At 36.0% G+C, this 20,153-nt stretch overlaps 1 protein-coding gene across 4 annotated transcripts; it reads right to left on the minus strand.

Moving 5' to 3' along the window:
- Positions 1–259: 259 nt before the first annotated feature.
- LOC129893524 (receptor-like serine/threonine-protein kinase ALE2) lies at positions 260–17,609 on the minus strand. 4 transcript variants are annotated; one of them, XM_055969073.1, is made up of 17 exons: positions 17,144–17,609; positions 16,321–16,449; positions 15,963–16,241; positions 15,761–15,886; positions 15,575–15,664; positions 15,328–15,417; positions 15,110–15,199; positions 14,634–14,723; positions 14,453–14,542; positions 13,951–14,064; positions 3,986–4,093; positions 3,769–3,870; positions 3,289–3,660; positions 2,910–3,203; positions 2,001–2,381; positions 1,670–1,913; positions 260–1,372 (listed from the first exon to the last, which is right to left on the minus strand). In XM_055969073.1, the coding sequence occupies exons 1-17, from the start codon at positions 17,217–17,219 to the stop codon at positions 682–684; spliced, it is 3,366 nt and encodes a 1,121-aa protein (XP_055825048.1). In that variant the 5' UTR covers positions 17,220–17,609; the 3' UTR covers positions 260–681. The 4 variants fall into 4 exon arrangements, with proteins under 4 accessions (XP_055825048.1, XP_055825046.1, XP_055825047.1 ...); XM_055969071.1 differs by having other exon boundaries at positions 2,001–2,390; positions 17,144–17,608; XM_055969072.1 differs by having other exon boundaries at positions 2,001–2,390; positions 3,992–4,093; positions 17,144–17,607.
- Between the last annotated feature and the right edge of the window lie 2,544 nt (positions 17,610–20,153).

Here is a 20,153-nt window from a genome sequence, read left to right on the forward strand (position 1 = left end):
ACAAAGTCCCTTGGTAAAAAGGAACTTTTCATTTCTCTCCATTTTGTAAAAGTCCCATGGTAAAAAAGGAACTTTTCATTTCCTTCCATTTGGTACTCTTCCATTTCCTATTCACAATACATCTAAACCCAACACTCTTGCCCATACCGATATCCCTTCCTTGCATAATACAATTTTGCAAATTTGATCGGACCTATGATAGAGTCATGAAGCTGCAACTCCTGTTATTTGTCTATTTACGTACAAAAAATGATCCATATTACCTGAGATGAAGAAGAAAACATGTTTGCACAGCCTTTAATGTTAGCAGATCACTCGCTTGCCTCTAAGGTTTAAACTCAATACCAGAAGAGAAAGAACTATGATTCCTTTTATGAACAATTAGCATGTTACAATAAATACAATCTTCTTACATAAGATGAAATCCCTATTCAGATATCTCGTCGCGCACAGTTCTTCCCAGCTTTTTGTGGAGGGCTTATCATACTCATGGATTACGCAATAGCATTCAGAACAATTTGAGTATGCTGGTGTTTGCTTCCTCATTCTATGTCTTGATCAAGAAGGCCAAAGAAGGTACTGTACAATTCCATGTTCGGTCTAGTATATAAGGCATGGATGGTGAAAGTTGACATTTTGCAGAAAAATTATCAAAACTAAAGATGGAAACTTCAACCATGATTAGTGGGATCCAGGCCATAACCCAAACATCACGCCATGCTCACTCAAACTACCTCCAGATAATCTTCTCATTTTCTGCCATAGCCTCCTGGTTTTTCCTTTTCGCAGAGGACCTGAGCTATAGTACCTCCTAAATGAACCAGATTCTTGCTTCCCGTATCTTGCTAATGGACTCAGTAAATCTGACATTGAAAGTCCCCTCTCAACATCCAACTCACTGTCTGAGTTAGAAACTGGGGATTGAGGTCGTATAGGGTTCAACACTTGGCTTGAAGCCGTACTAATCCTAGCATCCATGTCAATAGACAGATCATCTTGGCTACAACTTCGAGACACACTGTCTTTTGTCTGTCCGCATTCGTTACATACCAGCTTCAAGGCCTGGACAACCTCACCCATGAAAGGTCTGTGTGATACCTCTGGTTGAACACACATTGATGCAATAGCAGCTACTTTTACAATGTCATCAAAAGGGAAATCAGCCCCCAAATTACGGTCCACAATCAACTCCAGACCTTCTTCACTCGTTAGGAGTGTGCGTGCCCAAGCCACTAAATTCTCTTGACCTGGTGGCTGAGACATATCCACTGGCTTTTTTCCAGTTAGCAGCTCAAGCAGGACAACACCATAGCTGTAAACATCACTCTTTACAAGGAGATGCCCTGTCATAGCATATTCTGGAGCTACATACCTGGTAAAATAACAAAATCAGAAGTGTACAACAGAAGAATAAAATGTTAACAGTAGAGATTTTGTTATTCGTAGTCAATTTCAATTGATTGAGGACGATCCATCCACTATGTATTAACACCCCTATCGAATAAAAATAAATAAGGCATTCAAAAGGAATTTTTTTTAACTCCAGGCAAGCAGACCAGCATGAAGCAGCTGATCTGCTCAAGGGTTTGGGCCTTTGTCAGTCATAGATAGAATGGGACGAAGGCTGGCCTAATGAAAACACAAATTTTAAGTCAGATGAATATTTTACCCAAAAGTTCCCATGACTCGAGTGGATATGTGTCTGTTTCCTTCATCTAATGCAGCTCTCGCCAAACCAAAATCAGACACTTTTGGGGTGAAATCATGTTCCAGTAAGATGTTACTAGACTTAAAATCCCTGTGTATGACACGGGGACTGGAATCTTCATGTAAATATGCCAGGCCTCGGGCAGCACCAAGTGCTATTTTCATTCGGGCATTCCAATCAAGTGGAGAAATATCCTTGTCAACACCTGCAAGACAGTTTTTTAGCCAGTCTGAAATCTAAAAACACATGGCTTCAACCAAAAAAGTTAGGAGGGATCCAAATTGAATATGACCGTGAAGGTGAGATTCCACGCTGCCATTTGGGATGAGCTCATAAAGTAAACAGCGACTGCGCTCCTCAAGACATATGCCTATCAGCTTGACCAAGTTTCTATGATGGAGGCGGCTAAGCATCTCTACTTCAGCCAAAAATTCACGACCACCCTGTTGGTCATCTCTCTTGAGGACTTTCACTGCCACTTTCATCCCATCATCAAGCACACCACTATAAACACGACCAAATCCCCCTTCACCTAGTACTCTTGCTTCATTGAAGCTGTCAGTTGCTCTCTCAATTTCCTTTGAAGAAAATGTTCTAGCTGAACCAGTATAAGCAGCAAAGCTAGAACTAAAGGATAATGAAGGAGAATTCGGCCTACTCCCAATCGTGGAGGCTGCAATCCCTACAGCATGCATAAAGATCAGGAAATAATTCTATAGATCTTTATTACACAAGACTCGTGAGAATCATATATTTGTACACAATTTAGATGCAAAGTAATTTGTGAAGTTTAAAGGTTCCTGAATGCACCCACTAAGAGTTGATACTTCAAAATATTCTTGTCAAAAGATATTGGATGACTCACCATATTATCATTATGCAACTAACCAGTCAACTTCTCCTATACTCCACTTCATAATTTTGGACATTTCATTCCATTGTATGCTAAGGATAAGTAGTGAAAGTAACCGTGTTGAGCAACATATAGCATATTCAAAACTCCAATATGATTTTACCTTCCCCTAACATAGTATTTACCTGGTATGCTACAAAGGCACGATGATAACAAAAGGCTAGGATTCTGAATTTTATTGTTTGAATATCTTTTTCAGCATGAATGAAGAAAATTTAAACTGAGAATACGAACACTAGGCAAACCAGATGGCAGTAGATCATTTACATGTCAAGAGAAGGATTTCACCTGATGACTTTGCAAGGGATGGTAATGTAGTTGGTGGAGTTGGTTCTAACGGATATCCGCGATCTCTATATCCGAAAAGCAAAACCCATGCAACGGCACAACATAAAATAACTACGACAGAGGCTGACAATACAATTACTGCTATGACACTCCGATTTGGCCCACTTTTGTGCTGTTTCCCCCTTACATCAACTCCAAGGGGCTGTATGGTCCTTCCATTATTATCAGCAGGATATGGTTGGCTACCTATGGTATCAATGTCTGAAGCTGCTGAAGGTGGAGAGGGAGGAAGACCTGTACATATAACAATTCTATTTAGTTACTCGGGACATAGCATGTGGCATCAAGAAGATAAGATGGCATAAGGGAGTTTCTATACCTGGATATTGCACATATAGTACATCATAATCACCAAAAAGTGATGATTTTATAACAACTTGTTTGTGCCAGAATCTTTGTGATGTCAGAAATGCTGTAGTGTTATCAAATTTTTCGCCAAGGGGTACCAAATCAATAAGGACAATGGTCTTTTCTGGATATTGGCTGGCTGAATTTGCTCCCATAATACGAACTTGACTTGGATCCACAAATACTCCAACAGAAATTTCTGTAGCTAGCTCTGAAACCAAAGGGAAGAAGGTGTAGAGTGCTACACTAAGGCATAGTCCAATTCGCATGGGTAAGACACAAACACAAGGTGCTTTTGGTGGGCCATTTGTGAAAGGCTCCGCACAAGCCAATGATGCGCAATCTGCAACATCAACATCATGTTTAGAATAGTCAGTGGGGCAAAACCTGGCAACTTGTGCATATAAACCTATATCATTTAGAGGAGAAAGCAGAGGCAGATAAAAGATACCTTCATTAGGAGGTGGAGGTGGTAGTGCTTGAAATGGATGCGGTATCTTTGGATGCCTTGGTGAAGACCCAGAGGGAGACATTTTAGGGGAAACAAATGGCTCTTGCAATGACAAAGATGATATAGAGATAAGCATCAACTATGCATAGGAATGAAAATATAATATAAGGTTAATGCCTTGACTATGGATTGCATTGAAAGGGAACATACGACATACTCTTACTTTTAGTTGGTCTAGATGAAGCACTTGGAGACGGTGATATTGCAGGAGAATCATGACTTTCTGGAGAAGTTAAAGGCGCAAGCAGCGGTGGTACCGGCGATCCTGTAAAGTAGGAGTTGTCAGAATCACTTTTTTCTTTGTGCTATTCATTTTTCTTTAAGAGAGGAAAAGGGTGGTTAACTGAGGAAGACCAGAATGATCACAAACCTCCAGTTAACAGTAAATGAGAGTGGTGCCTAAGGTAAGTCTTTGGATGTGATTTTGAGTCAACCGAAGGAGATGGAGGAATCAATGGACCTTCATTAGTTATTGGCTGAATTCTAGTTAGTGTCATATATCAGAATGAGTATATCAACTGACATTTCTCAGGTAAGATACAGAACCCAGTTCAGTTGAAGCAGGAGGATAAACTTCATAGGATAACAGAGTGATTTCTGTCATATTATCTTTTAGGTGGTGATCCCTCTTAAATGAGATTGAAAGTGCAGATTGTAGAGGTTCATCCCATGTCACAAATATTTTTTTACTTTGTTTTTTTATTTTGTTGCAAGGTTTAAAAATTAGAGAGTCAAAAATGTGGATTTGGTAGTTGGCAAATCTCAACAACCAAAAGATCACCATTTTTGTCAAATCAAATCTCACCAATAAGCCTACCAAAGTTTGAAATATTTGTTTTTTCCTGGACAAATTTTTTTCTATAAATAGAGCATTCTTCCTCATTTGTAAGAACACACCAAGATAGAGAGAAAAAAATATTATAGAGCAAAGTGAGTATACCATAGATTATATGAAAATAGTCTGTGAAGAAAAATAGAGTGTGAGCGATATTTTAGTAAGGTTGGAAATCAAAAGAGAGTTATTCTTTTGAGTGTGTTGTGGCCACTTTGAGTATTCTACTTGTGATTACCCAACGTAAAATTCCTTACTATAGTGATATTCAGTTGCTCATCTTGATCCGTGGTTTTTTCCTTATTAAAAAGGGTTTCCACATAAAATTCTTGGTGTCATTGTTTTCTCATTTTATTTTCATTATTTTAACCATATATATTTTTGTGTTAGTGCGTGCTTTCCCAACAAACTGGTATCAGAGCATTGGTTCAATGTATCTATATTTTTGGGGAAACAATGGAAGCTAACACAAGTAGAATGGTTACTTTGAATGGCGTTAATTATGCCATTGGGAAGAAAAACATGGAAGATCTGCTCTATGTTGAAATTTTTATCAACCAGTTTTTACTACTATAAGCCTGAAAATAAAACAGATGAAGAATGGAATATGTTGCACAGACAGGTTTTTGGATGATTAGGCAATGGGTTGACTATAATGTGTTGAATCATATTTCTGGGAAAACACATGCTCGAACCCTATGGAGCATCTTGAAAGTTTGTATGCTCGAAAGACTGAAAACAACAAAATATTCTTAATAAAGCAGATAATAAGTTTAAAATATCATGATGGTTCTTCGATGACAGATCACTTGAATAATTTTCAGGGGATCATGAACCAGTTATTTGCTATGGGCATGAAATTTGACAAAAAAATTCAAGGCTTGCTTTTACTTGGTTCCCTACCCGACTATAACATTTAGAACTTCATTGTCAAATTCTGCTCTGAATGGTGTGATCTCTATGGATTTCGCCAAGAGAAGAGATGAGAAGAATATCTCAAGGTTCTTCTTCGTTGGATGTCCTGGTGACTGACTCTAGGGGGAGAAACAAGAATCGTGGTTCTCATAATAGAGAATATAACAGAAGCAAATCCAGAGGTTGACTTAAGGATAATGAGTGTTATCATTGTGGCATGAAAGGGAACACATAGAAGTTTTGCCGAAAGTTGAAAAAGGAGAACAAAGACAAAAGAAGAAAATAAAGAAGGTGTCAATGGAAATTGCCTAGCCACCGTCACCACCGAAGATCTTGTTACAGTCCTTGATGCGGATTTGATAAATATTTCTTGTGATGAGTCAAGCTGGGTTGTGGACACTGGTGCCCGCATCCCACATGCAATCTAGGAAGGATTTTTTCGCTACTCCTGGTGACTTTGGAACCTTGAGTATGAGTAATGAGACTGTATCTAGCGTGTTGGTGTTGGTATAATTTGTTTGGAAACTAGTGCTGGAACTAAACTAGTTTTGAACAATGTAAAACATACACCTGATGTCCGTCTACACCTTATCTCTGTTGGTGTTCTAGATGATGAAAGATACGTTAGTATTAATGATGGAGGAAAATGGAAACTCATTAAGGTTTCCTTTGTTATGGCTCATGGTAACAAACGACGTGGTCTATACTGGACTATGGCTTTTACTTGTGCCAATATGGTGAATGCAGTTGATAACGATAACTCTTCAACGTTATGACACAAGAGGCTTAGCCTCATCAGTGAGAAAGGACTTAGTGTTCTAGCCAAGAAGAAATTGTTGTCAAATTTTCAAAATGCTAAATTAGAAAAATGTGAACACTGTTTGATTGGAAAACAAAATAGAGTCTCCATTAAGCCTAAATCTCCTTCAAGAAAGACAGAGTTGCGAGTTGGTGCACTTTGATTTATGCAGACCAATGAAGACAAGGACTCTGGGTGGTGCACTCTACTTTGTTACTTTCATTGATGACTGCTAAAAAAAACTTTGGGTCTATGTCTTGAAGACAAAAGACCAAGTGTTAAGTGTCTTTAAGCAGTTTCAGGCTTCAGTTGAAAGAGAAACTAGAAAGACAGAGAAAGAAATTGAAATGTATTCATACTGATAATGGTGGTGAATATTGTGGACCATTTGACGAATACTGCAAGCATCAAGGTATTAGACATCAGAAGACTCCTCATCTTAATGGGTTGGTAGAGCGGATGAATAGGACCTTGATGGAAAGTGTTAGATGTTTGCTTTCTGAAGCAAAGTTGCCGAACTCCTTTTGGGGTGAGGCCTTATTGACCGATGCACATGTTATTAACTTATCTCGTGTTGTTGCTTTACAAAGTGATGTTCCAAATAGAGGTTGAAATGGCAAGAAAGTTTCTTATGACCATTTGAGAGTATTTGGTTGAAATGATGTTAGTGGGCTTAATGCTCATGGTGATACCCAGAATCATGTCCCGAATCAACATGTTGATGATAACAATGATGTTGTTATTGATGGTGTTCTTGCTTATGAAGTTGTGGATGAATCAAATACTCCTCTTAGGAGGTCCACAAGACAGTGCATTCCTTCATCTCTATTCACCTAATGAGTATGTGCTACTCACTAACGGGGGTGGACCTAAATGTTATGAGGAGGCAATGGAAGATGAGCACAAGCATCAATGGATTGAAGCCATGCAAGATGAGATGAAATCTCTGCATGAGAACCACACTTATGAGTTGGTGAAATTGCCCAAGAGCATGAGAGCTTTGAAGAACAAGTGGGTGTTCAAAGTTAAAGTTTAAGAACACTACTTGAAGCCCAGATACAAAGCTAGATTGGTTGTTAAAGAATTTGGTCAAAGGAAGGGTATTGACTTTGACGAAATATTTTTTCCCGTCGTGAAAATGTCCTCCATTCGTACAATTTTTGGTTTAGCTGTTAGTTTTAATTTAGAGATCAAGCAGATGGATGTGAAGACGACTTCTCTTCACGGTGACCTAGAAGAAGAAAATTATATGAAACAACTTGATGGCTTCAAAGTAAATGGTAAAGGAAATTTTGTGTGCAAACTTAAAAAGAGTCTCTATGGCCTAAAGCAAGCTCCTAGACAGTGGTACAAGAAGTTTGAATCTATTATGGGGAGCAAGGCTACAAGAAGACTTCTTCAGATCATTGTGTATTTGTACAAAAAATTTCTGACGATGATTTTGTTATCCTCTTGCTATATGTGGATAATATATTGATTGTGGGCAAGAATACTTTCAAGACTGACGAGTTGATGAAAGAGTTGTATAAGTCTTTTGATATGAAAGACTTGGGTTATGCCAAGCAAATTTTGAGCATGATGATTACTCGTCTCAGAGATGAAAGACTTATTTGTCACAAAAGAAGTATATTGAAGGTGTACTGGAGTGCTTCATAAGAATGTTAAGCCTGTTAGCACATCTCTTGCTGGTCATATGAAGTTGAGCAAGAAGATATGTCCTACAGCTAGGGAGGAAAAACAGAGCATGGCCAAAGTTTCATATTCCTCCGTCGTCGAAAGTTTAATATATGCAATGGTATGCAGTAGACTTGATATTGCTCACGCAGTTGGTGTTGTCGGTAGGTTTCTCAACAATATAGGAAAAGAGCATTGAAAAGTTGTAAAGTGGATACTCAAATATCTGGGAGGTAGCTCAGATGAATGTTTGTGTTTTGAAGTCTATTTTTCTTCACAGACTATCTTCTTATAGTCTATGATATGCCTCACTTTGCTCTCTAATATTTTTTTCTCTATGTCTTGGTATGTTTTTACAAATAAACAAGAGTGATCTATTTATAGAAAAAATTTGTTCCTATGATGTCATCAGTGACATCATGATAAAACAAATATTTCAAACTTTGGTAGGTTGACAAATATTTCAAACTTTGGTAGGTTTATTGGTAAGATTTGGTTTGACAAAAATGGTGATCTTTTGATTGTTGAGATTTGTCAACTACCAAATCCACATTTTTGACTCTAATTTTTAAACCTTCCAACAAAGTAAAAAAATATTTGTGGCACGAGATGGACCTCTACAAATCTCCCCCTTCATTCTCATGCACCAGAAGGAGGTATCTTCGTCTTATCCGAGAGAGCTCATACCAATAAGTTTTTTGCACAATTCGAACTTGTCCCTTGACATTTTGGTCAGCATATCTGCAAGATTCTCATTTGTAGAGATCTTTTCAACTTGCATAAATTCTTCTTCTATCTTTTCTCGAATCCAGAGATATCTCACGTCGATGTGTTTCGTCCTTGCATAGTACATGGAGTTCTTGCTCAAGTCTATTGCACTTTGACTATCACAATAGACGACATACTCCTTCTGATGCAAGCCAATCTCTTGAAGAAATTGTTTGAGCCATATCATCTCCTTGCCAGCTTCAGTAGCCGCAATATACTCAACTTCAGTTGTAGACAGTGCAACACACTTCTGCAACTTCGACTGTCATGATATAGTTCTCCCTGAAAAAGTAAACAAATATCTAGTAGTGGATTTTTTGTTATCAGGGTCACCTGTCAGATCAACATTTGTATAGCCCTTCAATATTGAATTTGATCCTCCAAACACAAGTATTCATCTGAGCTTCCTCTTAGATATCTGAATATCCACTTTACAGCTTTCCAATGCTCTTTTTCTGGATTGTCGAGAAACCTATTGACAACACCAACTGTGTGAGCAATATCAGGTCTACTGCATACCATTGCATATATTAAACTTTCAACAACGGAGGAATATGAAACTTTGGCCATGCTCTGTTTTTCCTCCCTAGCTGTAGGACATATCTTCTTGCTCAACTTCATATGACCAGCAAGAGGTATGCTAACAGGCTTAGCATTCTTCATATGAAGCACTCCAGTACACGTTCAATATACTTCTTTTGTGACAAATAAGTCTTTCATCTCTGAGATGAGTAACTCTCATGCCCAAAATTTGCTTGGCATGACCCAAGTCTTTCAAAGCATAAGACTTACATAACTCTTTCTTCAACTCGTCAATCTTGAAAGTATTTCTGCCCACAATCAACATATCATCCACATATAGCAAAAGGATGACAAAATCATCATCAGAATTTTTTTGTACAAATACACAATGATCTGAAGAAGTCTTCTTGTAGCCTTGCTCCCCATAACAGATTCAAACTTCTTGTACCACTGTCTAGGAGTTGCTTTAGGCCAATGAGACTCTTTTTAAATTTGCACACAAAATTTCCTTTACCATTTACTTTGAAGCCATCAAGTTGTTCCATATAATTTTCTTCTTCTAAGTCACCATGAAGAGAAGTCGTCTTCACATCCATCTACTCAATCTCTAAATTAAAACTAACAGCTAAACCAAAAATTGTACGAATGGAGGACATTTTCACGATAGGAGAAAATATTTCGTCAAAGTCAATACCCTTCCTTTGACCAAATCCTTTAATAACCAATCTAGCTTTGTATCTGGGCTTCAAGTAGTGTTCTTCAACTTTAACTTAGAACACCCACTTGTTCTTCAAAGCTCTCATGCCCTTAGGCAATTTCACAAACTCATAAGTGTGGTTCTCATGCAGAGATTTCATCTCATCTTGCATGGCTTCAATCCATTAATGCTTGTGTTCATCTTCTATGGCCTCCTCATAACATTCAGGTTCACCCTCGTCAATGAGTAGCACATACTCATTAGGTGAATAACGAGAGGACAAAATACGCTGTCTTGTGGACCTCCTAAGAGTAGTATTTGATTCGTCCACAACTTCTTGAGCAGAAGCATCATCAATAACAACATCATTAATATCATCAGCATCAACATGTTGATCATGGACATGATTCTGGGCATCACCATGATCATCAAGCCCACTAACATCATGCACACTTGTATGAGGAACTTGATCAAGATGAACTACGCATCTGAAGTTGAAGATTCTAGCTTCTCCGCTTTGTCAATATCTTCAATGGTTTGATTCTTCATGAAGACGATATCGTGGCTTCTCACAAACTTCTTCTCAATTTGATTATATAGCCTGTAACCAAATTCATCAAGGTCATAACCAATTAAGATGCACTGCCTTATCTTGGCATCTATCTTTGACCTATCATCTTTTAGCACATGTACAAAAGCTTTGTAACCAAATACTCTCAAATGGTCATAGGAAACATCCTTGCCATACCAAACTCTATTAGGAACATCACTTCGCAAACCAGCAGTAGGAGATAAGTTAATAACATGTGCAGTAGTTAATAAGACCTCACTCCAAAAGGAGTTAGACAATTTTTTTCCAAAAAGCAAGCATCTAACTCTTTCCATCAAGGTCATGTTCATCCTCTCAGCCAACCAATTAAGTTGAGGGGTCTTAAGAGGAGTCTTCTGGTGTCTAATACCTTGATGCCTGCAGTTGTTGTCAAATGGTCCACAATATTCACCACAGTTATCAGTACGAATATATTTTAGTTTCTCTTTCAACTGAAGCCTGAAACTACTTAAAAAACACCTAACACTTGGTCTTTGGTCTTCATGACATAGACCAAAAGTTTTCTTGAGAAAACATCAATGAAAGTGATAGAGTGTACCACCTAAAGTTCTTGTCTTCATTGGACCGCATAAATCAGAGTGAACCAACTCAAGCAACTTTGTCTTTCTTGAAGGAGGATTAGACTTAAAAGAAACTCTATTTTGTTTTCTAGCCAAGCAGTGCACACACTTCTAATTTAGCACTTTGGAAATTTGACAACAATTTTTTCTTGGCTAGAACATTAAGTCCTTTCTCACTAATGTGTCTAAGCCTTTTGTGCCATAACATTGAAGAGCTATCACTTTCAACTGCATTCACCATATTGGAACAAGTAGAAGCCGTAGTCTAATATAGACCACGACGTTTGTTATCACGAGCCACAACCAAGGAACTCTTAATGAATTTTCCATTTTCCTCCACCATTGTTACTAACATATCCTTCATCATCTAGAACACTACCAAAAATAAGGTGCAGACGAACATCGGATGCATGTTTTATATTGTTCAAAACTAGTTTAGTTCCAACACTAGTTTTCAAACAAATTGTACCAATGCCAACCATCCTAGATACATTCTCATTACCCATACTCAAGGTTCCAAAGTCACCAGGAGTATAGGAAGAGAAAAAATCCTTCCTTGATGTCACATGAGATGCGGCACCAGTATCCACAACCCAGCTTGACTCATCACAAGCAATATTTATCAAATCCGCATCAAGGACTATAACAAGATCTTCCGTGGTTATGGTGGCTAGGCAATTTTCATTGCCATCTTCTTTATTTTCTTCTTTGTTTTTGTTCTCCTTCTTCAATTTTTGACAAAACGTCTTTGTGGTATGAAATATCCTTAATTCTGCCTCTTGATTTGCTTCTATTATGTTTTCAATTCTGAGAATCACGATTCTTGTTTCTCCCCCTAGGGCCAGTCACCAGGACATCCGACGAAGAAGAACCTTGATATTTTCTTCTCATCTCTTCGTTCAAGACGCTGCTCTTGGCGAAATCCATAAAAATCACACCATCCGAAGCAAAATTTGATAATGAAGTTCTAAATGTTTCCCAAGAGTCTGGTAGGTAACCAAGTAGAAGCAAGCCTTGAATTTCTTCATCAAATTTAATGCCCATAGCAAATAACTGGTTCATGATCCCCTAAAAATTATTCAGGTGATCTGTCATCAGAGAACCATCATTATATTTTAAACTTAACATCTGCTTTATTAATAATATTTTGTTGTTCTATTTTAAACTTAACATCTGCTTTATTAATTATATTTTGTTGTTCCTAATCTTTCGAGCATATAAACTTTTAAGATGTTCCCATACGGCTCGAGAATGTGTCTCCCTAAAAATATGGTTCACCACATTATTGTCAATCCATTGCCTCATAAATCCACAAACCTGTCTGTGCAATAGATTTCACTCTTCATCTGTTTTATTATCAGGTTTTACAGTGAAAAAGACTTGTTGATAAAATGTTTTGACATAAAGCAGATCTTCCACTTTTCTCTTCCAAACGGCATAATTAACACCATTCAAAATAACCATTATATTTGTGTTGATTTTCATCGTTTTTCGGAAAATATAGATATTGCGAATCAATGCTCTGATACCAGTTTGGTGAAAAAATGCGGACTAATACAAAAATATATATGATCAAAATAATGAAAATAAAATAAAAAAACAATAACACCAAAAATTTTATGTGAAAATCCTTTATAATAAGGAAAAAACCACGGGCCAAGAGGACCAACCAACCAAGAAAACCACTTGTTACAAAAAAGATCTTGTTGTGGCACAACGGAGGAGCCGCCCCCACCAGGCAGGCGGCCACGGGTCATAATTCCCCAACGGGTCTTGACTTTTCAACAACAGAGGCGAAAACTTACTCTTTCAAGTCATCCAAACTATTAGCTTCACTAACGCACACCGGCAAGAAGCCGGTGTTTGTTCATACTTAGACAATTCACTTTGAGTACAGGAAAGTCTGCTGGTAGGAATTCAATTTCCAAAAAAAAATACCAATTGTGTCGGAGAGGGGCATGAATGTGTAGATCAAGGAAGAAGGGTGGGATGGCGGTGACAATTGAGAGGTTGTCACTGAGCATTCCTAGTCACACGGGAAAAGAGGTCAAATGGCTTCTGCCTTTCCACTTTCCACGAGTCAAAAAATGTAACGATAGCTAAGAGAACTGATATCACTATAGTAAGAAATTTTACACTGGATAGTCACGAGTACAATACTCAAAATGACCACAATACACTCAAAAGGAATAACACTCTTTTGATTTCCCACACTAAAATATCACAAACACTCTAACTCTTTTACAAACTATTTTCTTATAGTCTATGGTATACCTCACTTTGCTCTCTAATATTTTTTTTCTCTATCTTGGTGTCATTTTTACAAATGAGCAAGAGTGCTCTATTTGTATAAAAAAAATTGTGCCTATGATATCATTAGTGACATCATAATAAAACAAATATTTCAAACTTTGGTAGGTTTATTGGTGAGATTTGGTTTGACAAAAATAGTGATCTTTGGTTGTTAAGTTTTGCCAACTACCAAATCCATATTTTTGACTCTCTAATTTTTAAACCTTGCAACAAAGTGAAAAAATATTTATGCATGGGATGGACCTCAAGGGAGGATATGATCCTTCCTCATGGGGAGAATTAGGGAATTTATGAGGAGGAGCATTAGTGAACACCCCATGGCTTTGTGTTCAGTATGAGCTACACGAATAGAAGAAATCCATCAGTGACATAATTGGCCATGCCTCATCGCTGCTGGCGATAAGAAATGATAGCAGAAAAATATTGACATACCTTTTGCTGGATGCTGATTTGTCATTCCATTAGGAGGTGCAACAGTTGGAGCACTTGCTCTTTTCCGGTTGATGCTTGGCCACGGAGTTGATACAGGGGATATACCATGCTTAACTACAGCAATAGCACCGACTCAAATAACTATGCTCACAATGCCACTTTGAGAACAAGTAACTAATTAACAGAAGAGACGAAATAAAACACATTCTTATATTTTTCTGCAGGCAAGGAGAGTCCAAAAAGAGGAGTACTGACTATTTCAACTACAAACACATTCAGTAGGCATCAGTTCATTTTTTTAGCTGGTTCTACATTGGCAATCATTAACAATTCGGAAGCAAGCAAACCTCTAGTTAAGATTCTATTCATTTGGTTTTTTACTTGAAGGTGACTACTTGAGGTACAGTTGCCAACTATATGTGTAGATTGAATCAAGCCGAAAAATATTTGGTTGAAATATGAAGAGGACATGTGCATGAGCAACACGAGCAAGCACTGTTACCTGGTGAAACGGATGGAGGTTTTAGAGGATATCTTGGATGGTTGGGTGGTGAATTGTTAGGCAACTTCCTCGGAGGAGGTGCAACTGTCGCTGCAAATTCATGGCATGGATGATCAGATCTTGTTTACTAACAATTTATTTGCAGAAATATCACTCACTAAATACACGCGGGAAAGTATACCTGGTGGAATAGATGGTGAAACTTCTGGATTGGTTGGCTGGGCGGGCAGTGGATTTTGTGGCTTTCCCCTTGGAGAAGGCACATTAAGGACTGAATGCAATGAGAGAAAGCTCTATAATGTAAAAATTCATGCATTCATGATCACATCTAATTTACACTTTATTTTTTTTCTTACAAAGTATCACATACTTCCTTTGTGCCATTTTATATGACAATTTTTCTTAGTCTGTTCTAGAAAGAATGACACCTTTCTATATTTAGAAACTCTAAACCTTTGAACTTCAATTTTACCCTTTCATGACATGCTCTTATAGCCATATAAATATCATTATATGGTTAAGACGAAAAGTTCTAAGCTACCTTTGGTATGCATTGAAAGTCTTTCTTTCTTCATAACCTCTGCGCCCAATTAAACACCACCGTATAAAATGAAATGCAGAAATGGAGGGAGCACTAGATAAATATAGCATGAATACCTGGTGGAATAGATGGTGAGACTTCTGGAATGATTGGGTGGGTGGGCAGAGGATTTTGTGTCTTTCCTCTTGGAGAAGGAGCATTCAGGACTGAGTAAAATAACAGCAAAACAAAATAATGTACAAAATTTAATGGCATCCATGATCAGATCTAATTCACTGTCAACTTTATTCTAAAAGGAATGTCACGATTTCTTTCAGAAAAAAGGCAAGGATACCTGGTGGAATGGATGGTGAAATTTCTGGATTTCTTGGGAGGGTGGGCAGTGAATTTCGCGGCTTTCCCCTTGGAGCAGGCTCATTCAAGACTGAGTTAAATAACAGCAAAACAAATAATGTACAACATTTATTATGGCGAAAATAATGTAAAAAATTTTAGTGGCATCCATGATCAAAATCTAATGTACTGAGAACTTTATTCTAACATGGAATGTCACAATTCCTTCGGATAAAAGGCAAGGATACCTGGCGGAATGGATGGTGAAATTTCTGGATTTCTTGGGAGGGTGGGCAGTAACTTTTGCGACTTTCCCCTTGGAGCAGGCGTATTCAGGACTGAGTTAAATAACAGCAAAATAAAATAATGTAATAATCATTTTCTACCTTAAAATACTGTGTCAAAACCAAAATTCTTGTCAGCCAAATAATTACCTGGAGCAATTGAGGAGAGAGGACCCTCTGGTGACTTGCTCTCATTGGGTGGCGTAGATCCAGGTAGCTGTGGAGCTTTGGTTGGTGCATCTTCAGTAGATTTCCTTCCAGCAGACGACACTGGTGCTGCTCTCCAAAAAAAAAAATCAACTTAAACAGAAATCAAGTCATGTCAACATTATGACTACAGTCAGCCACATACCTGGAGCTTCTGGAACAACAACAGGCTGTTCAGTATGTCGATGCTCTCTCTTAGGAGCACTCGGAGGCAGAACTGGAGCAGGACCATTCCACATTATTGGAGGAGGAGCTGGTAGAGAAGCAATTTGTGGTGGGGCTGGATTAATTATGGGGGGAGCTGAACTGGGCGGTGGCAATATTATAGGAGCACTTGGTTGCAGAGATGGTGTAAGAACTTCTCTCGGTTGAGGGACAGAGGAGGGCTTCAGTGGTGGAAAGACATTTGCAGGAGGAGATGCTCCTGAGTTTTTTTTAAAAAAAAAAACATAAGATGAAGAACACAAAACATCAAATTTGGTTAATAGAAATCACGGTCTGACCATTTAGCTCAAACGCAGGAGCAGGTGCATTACTTCTGAATGCATTCCCATGAGAGACGGAAGAGGGTATTCCCTCTTCAGTAGGAGGAATTGCAGAGGATGCCGATGGAGAGGGGGATAAAATGAAGCCTAAAATGAGCTCGAAAAAATTATTTTAGGTAAGAAAATAATAGAAAGTATCTCGACAACAGACAAAAAGACATCAGCAGAATCATTTCCCTACTTTTCAGAAGACTTAGATTAATTAGAATCAAGCATTAGAATGTGAGGGACATGGACAGTTTATCAGTTTTTACAGTGGTCTTACATGTTTGATTAAGGTGTTTGCAAAAAAATCCAGAAGGCAATACATTCTAACAAAATCACACATCATTCTCCACCATTGAAATAAAACCAGGGTAATTATCCCGTGGGGAATTAGGGGAATAATATAGTCATTGCATCATCAATTTGCAACAAGCTCCATAACCAAGAAGAAGCTTTAATTATAATAAAATAAGTAGGGACTCTAAAGGGGAATCAGTGATCAATAGAACAGTTAAAGTGCAAAAAAAAAAAAAAAGATTAAGAACCTAAGGCTGGAAATTTAAGCTTGGCACAGTTAGATTACAGGCATAAAATCCTGATTAAACAAAATTCAAGCTTCAATTCCCTCAAAGAGATTAGAGTGCTAAAAAATATCATATCTGGGTATTTTCCAACCAAAAATCAGAAATCAATGTTACCAACAGTGAACTTCCTGAGCACACATGTCATAAATCTTGGTAAGATAAAGAATTGGGTAATTGAATGAATGTAAGAAGTAGAGCAAGAGAAGAATTACTTGCAGATCCCTTAGAGAAAGCAAAGGCACAGACTTGCAGCACCAAGAAAAGAAGTTGCAGTTTCACTCCACCCATCCCATATACTAACCAATCTCAACAACGGAATCACAACATAAAGCAGAAAAAAAAATATGATTCTTCTGGTACCAAAAAAAATCAGATAAATGTTGAAAAAGGAGAGCCAGAAGAAGGAAAATTGCAATTGATGAGGCAGGATGTTGAAAAACGCCCAAAAATGGGTTCGGTGATATGAACAAAAGAAATATTCAGCTTTGTCTGAGAGCATAACAAGCTCTGTTTCTGGCAGAATTGTGAGATTAACATGCTATTCACAGGCGTTTCTGCTAGCATGTGAGTAATTAAACAATCTCTTCCACTATTAAATACCGACCAGCTAAGCTAATAAGCTTTTAACTAAAAAAACAACACTCTTTACTGTAACAACAAACAGCTACCTTTTAACAAAGACAGAAAAATGTGAAGCTTAATTCTTACATCATATTATATCCTGCTTTTCTCTTCTTTTTTTTTTTTTTTAATTAAACACTATAAAAATCATCCTTTGTTGTTTTCGAAAACACACTAACCTAGAATAATTTAAGAGAGAGATTGCACAAAAAAAAAGTTTCTTTTTTAATCACGAGTGGTAAGCACTATACTCGCCATGATCTTTATTTGCTGAGAATTAACTCCCTTTAAAAAGTAAAAAAAATAAAGTTATTATTTTATTATATCAAATTCAATGTTTTGAAAAATTTATTTTCAAACGACTATAGTTAATAATGAGAGTAAATTAAAAACTAAATAATAAATTATTTTTTATTTTTTTTAAGAAAATGAGTAAAATAATATTATTTTTAATATCATAAACAAGTGAGTAAAAAGATTTATAAAAAAAAACAAGAAGTTAAAATGAAGGAAGAAATTAATACTATTCATTATTTTATTGGGGGCGTAAATAGGAAGAAGACACAATTAATGGTACAACTCACTTCTGTTGGATTGCATGTATATAGGCTCATAGGCAGAGTTGTGAGATTCTCCATCAAATTTTTACCAAGCAATAAACGTCAATACCTTAGGGAAACCAAGTTGGGTGTATTTACGGAGGAATTCAATTTATATACAAAGATTGATTATAAAAAATTACTTGTCACATTTTCTAGGTCATCAAATTATGTTTAGCATAAATATTTAGTTTTAATTGTTTTTTATATAATTTGATTGTATAATTATTTTATTATAGTATGATAAAAGTTGAACTTTGAATTGATAAGGACTTGGCCCCAAGTTCTCAAATATTCTTGGTAAGTTATTCTTAAGAAAATTTTTAGTGAAATTGCACCATGCGTTTCGTTCCAAATTTTTTCAAGTTTTGATAAAATTTCAAAAAATATTTTTTTGTATCCGTAAGTTCTAAAAATTATTAAAAATACCTATAAGTTTGTGTTATTATTTTATAATGAACATATTCCGTTAAAAAAAGTTTATAACAATCATCAACAACAAATAGCATTATAGGCAAGAGAAATATATTAATCGAATTAAAAATAATTTTTTTTTTTTAAATCTTGTCACTCAAACTATTCTTTTTCGGAGGAGGTAATACCAAACTATTTTTTTATAAAATCTTGGTTGATCATATTAATGGAGTAAATTTGTAAATAAATATTTAGTTGAAGTTAATAAATGATTGGTATTTTTATAAAATATAAAAATTTGGAGTTATTATTAAATTTTTAAAACTTCTCAAATTCTCAAGTTCTGTTATTTTTTTAAAAAAACTTGAGAATTTGGGGATTTTGCTAAAAATTATTTGCCAGATAATAACAAATTGTATGAGCAAACACAAATTCTTAAATATTTTTTAAAAAATTACTTGGAGTCAATGGATGAGAGCATTTGGTCTGAAATTCTAGGGATTTGTGTAATTGAATACTTTAAGTTGATCCTGAGTTTAGGTAATTGATGTTGAGTGGGATTTGTGAGTTGAGAATTGAGATGTGTGAGCGCCCATGTGTCAACTGCCATTTGACACCTCACCTTCTTGTACTTTGTCATTTTAATTAACCAACTAAATTATTGGACCCTACCCTAGGCTACATCTACATCTTAACACACTATGGCCATTTCATTTCATTCTCTCAAACCCTTTTATTTTCAACCTAAAATTTTCACTTCTTTGTCAAATATCAACTTCCAAATTAAAGTGTTACGCCGTCCGTTTCAATTTAGCGTATAAAATTGCCTTTTAAGAAAATAAATAAAAAATTTAAATTTTATCATTTTTATTTAAAGATATGTAAAATGTTTAATATTTGTTTTAATTTTTTTATTTTAATATGGTAGGTAAAAAGTTGAAATTAAAGAGTTTGAAAAAAAATATTAATTTTTTTAAAAAAAATAGACTAAAAAGGAAAGCAAAATAAATAAATTGAAACGGTTCTCTATTTTTGTCTTAACTAATACTTCCTCCATTCATTTTTATTTATTCATTATATTAAAAATAGATTTTAACTTTTACTAGCCTGATTTGAAAAACGCAAAAATAATTTATTATTTTATATTTGTTTTACCCTTATTAGTTAAGTACTACATAATAGAATTATAATTCAATTTATTGTTTCTTAAAGAGTAAATTGATAGAGGAGCATAATCTTTCTCTTGGATTGCAACGGAATATTTTAATTCAGCAAAATATAAGTAAAATGTATCAAAATGTAATGTTCCTCGATACTCCATTCTAATATCATTAAGGATTTATTTGGAAACTCATCTTGTAATTTGAATTGGTGTAATTTTTAAGATAATATTATTATCTTAATAATTACATAACTTAGTAATCACTATGATCTGTTTATGTGCTACAATGTAATTATAAGTATACTATTTGATTATACAAGTGCAATCATAAGGTTATATGGAATTTTAAAAATAAAATATAATTATCTAAAATTAAAAATTTATAGTAGACAAATAAAGACCTTTATAAATGATATTAAATTAAAT

Source organism: Solanum dulcamara, chromosome 6, assembly GCF_947179165.1.
Source record: "Solanum dulcamara chromosome 6, daSolDulc1.2, whole genome shotgun sequence".
Classification (NCBI taxonomy): Eukaryota; Viridiplantae; Streptophyta; class Magnoliopsida; order Solanales; family Solanaceae; genus Solanum; species Solanum dulcamara.

Coding starts and splice junctions, on each gene's coding strand:
- LOC129893524 (XM_055969071.1), bottom strand. CDS start 17,219: ATGGGTGGAGTGAAACTGCAACTTCTTTTCTTGGTGCTGCAAGTCTGT. Junction 3,661..3,768: donor ACCTCCACCTCCTAATGAAG/GTATCTTTTATC, acceptor TTGATGTTGCAG/ATTGCGCATCATTGGCTTGT. Junction 2,391..2,909: donor ATCCCTTGCAAAGTCATCAG/GTGAAATCCTTC, acceptor TGCATGCTGTAG/GGATTGCAGCCTCCACGATT.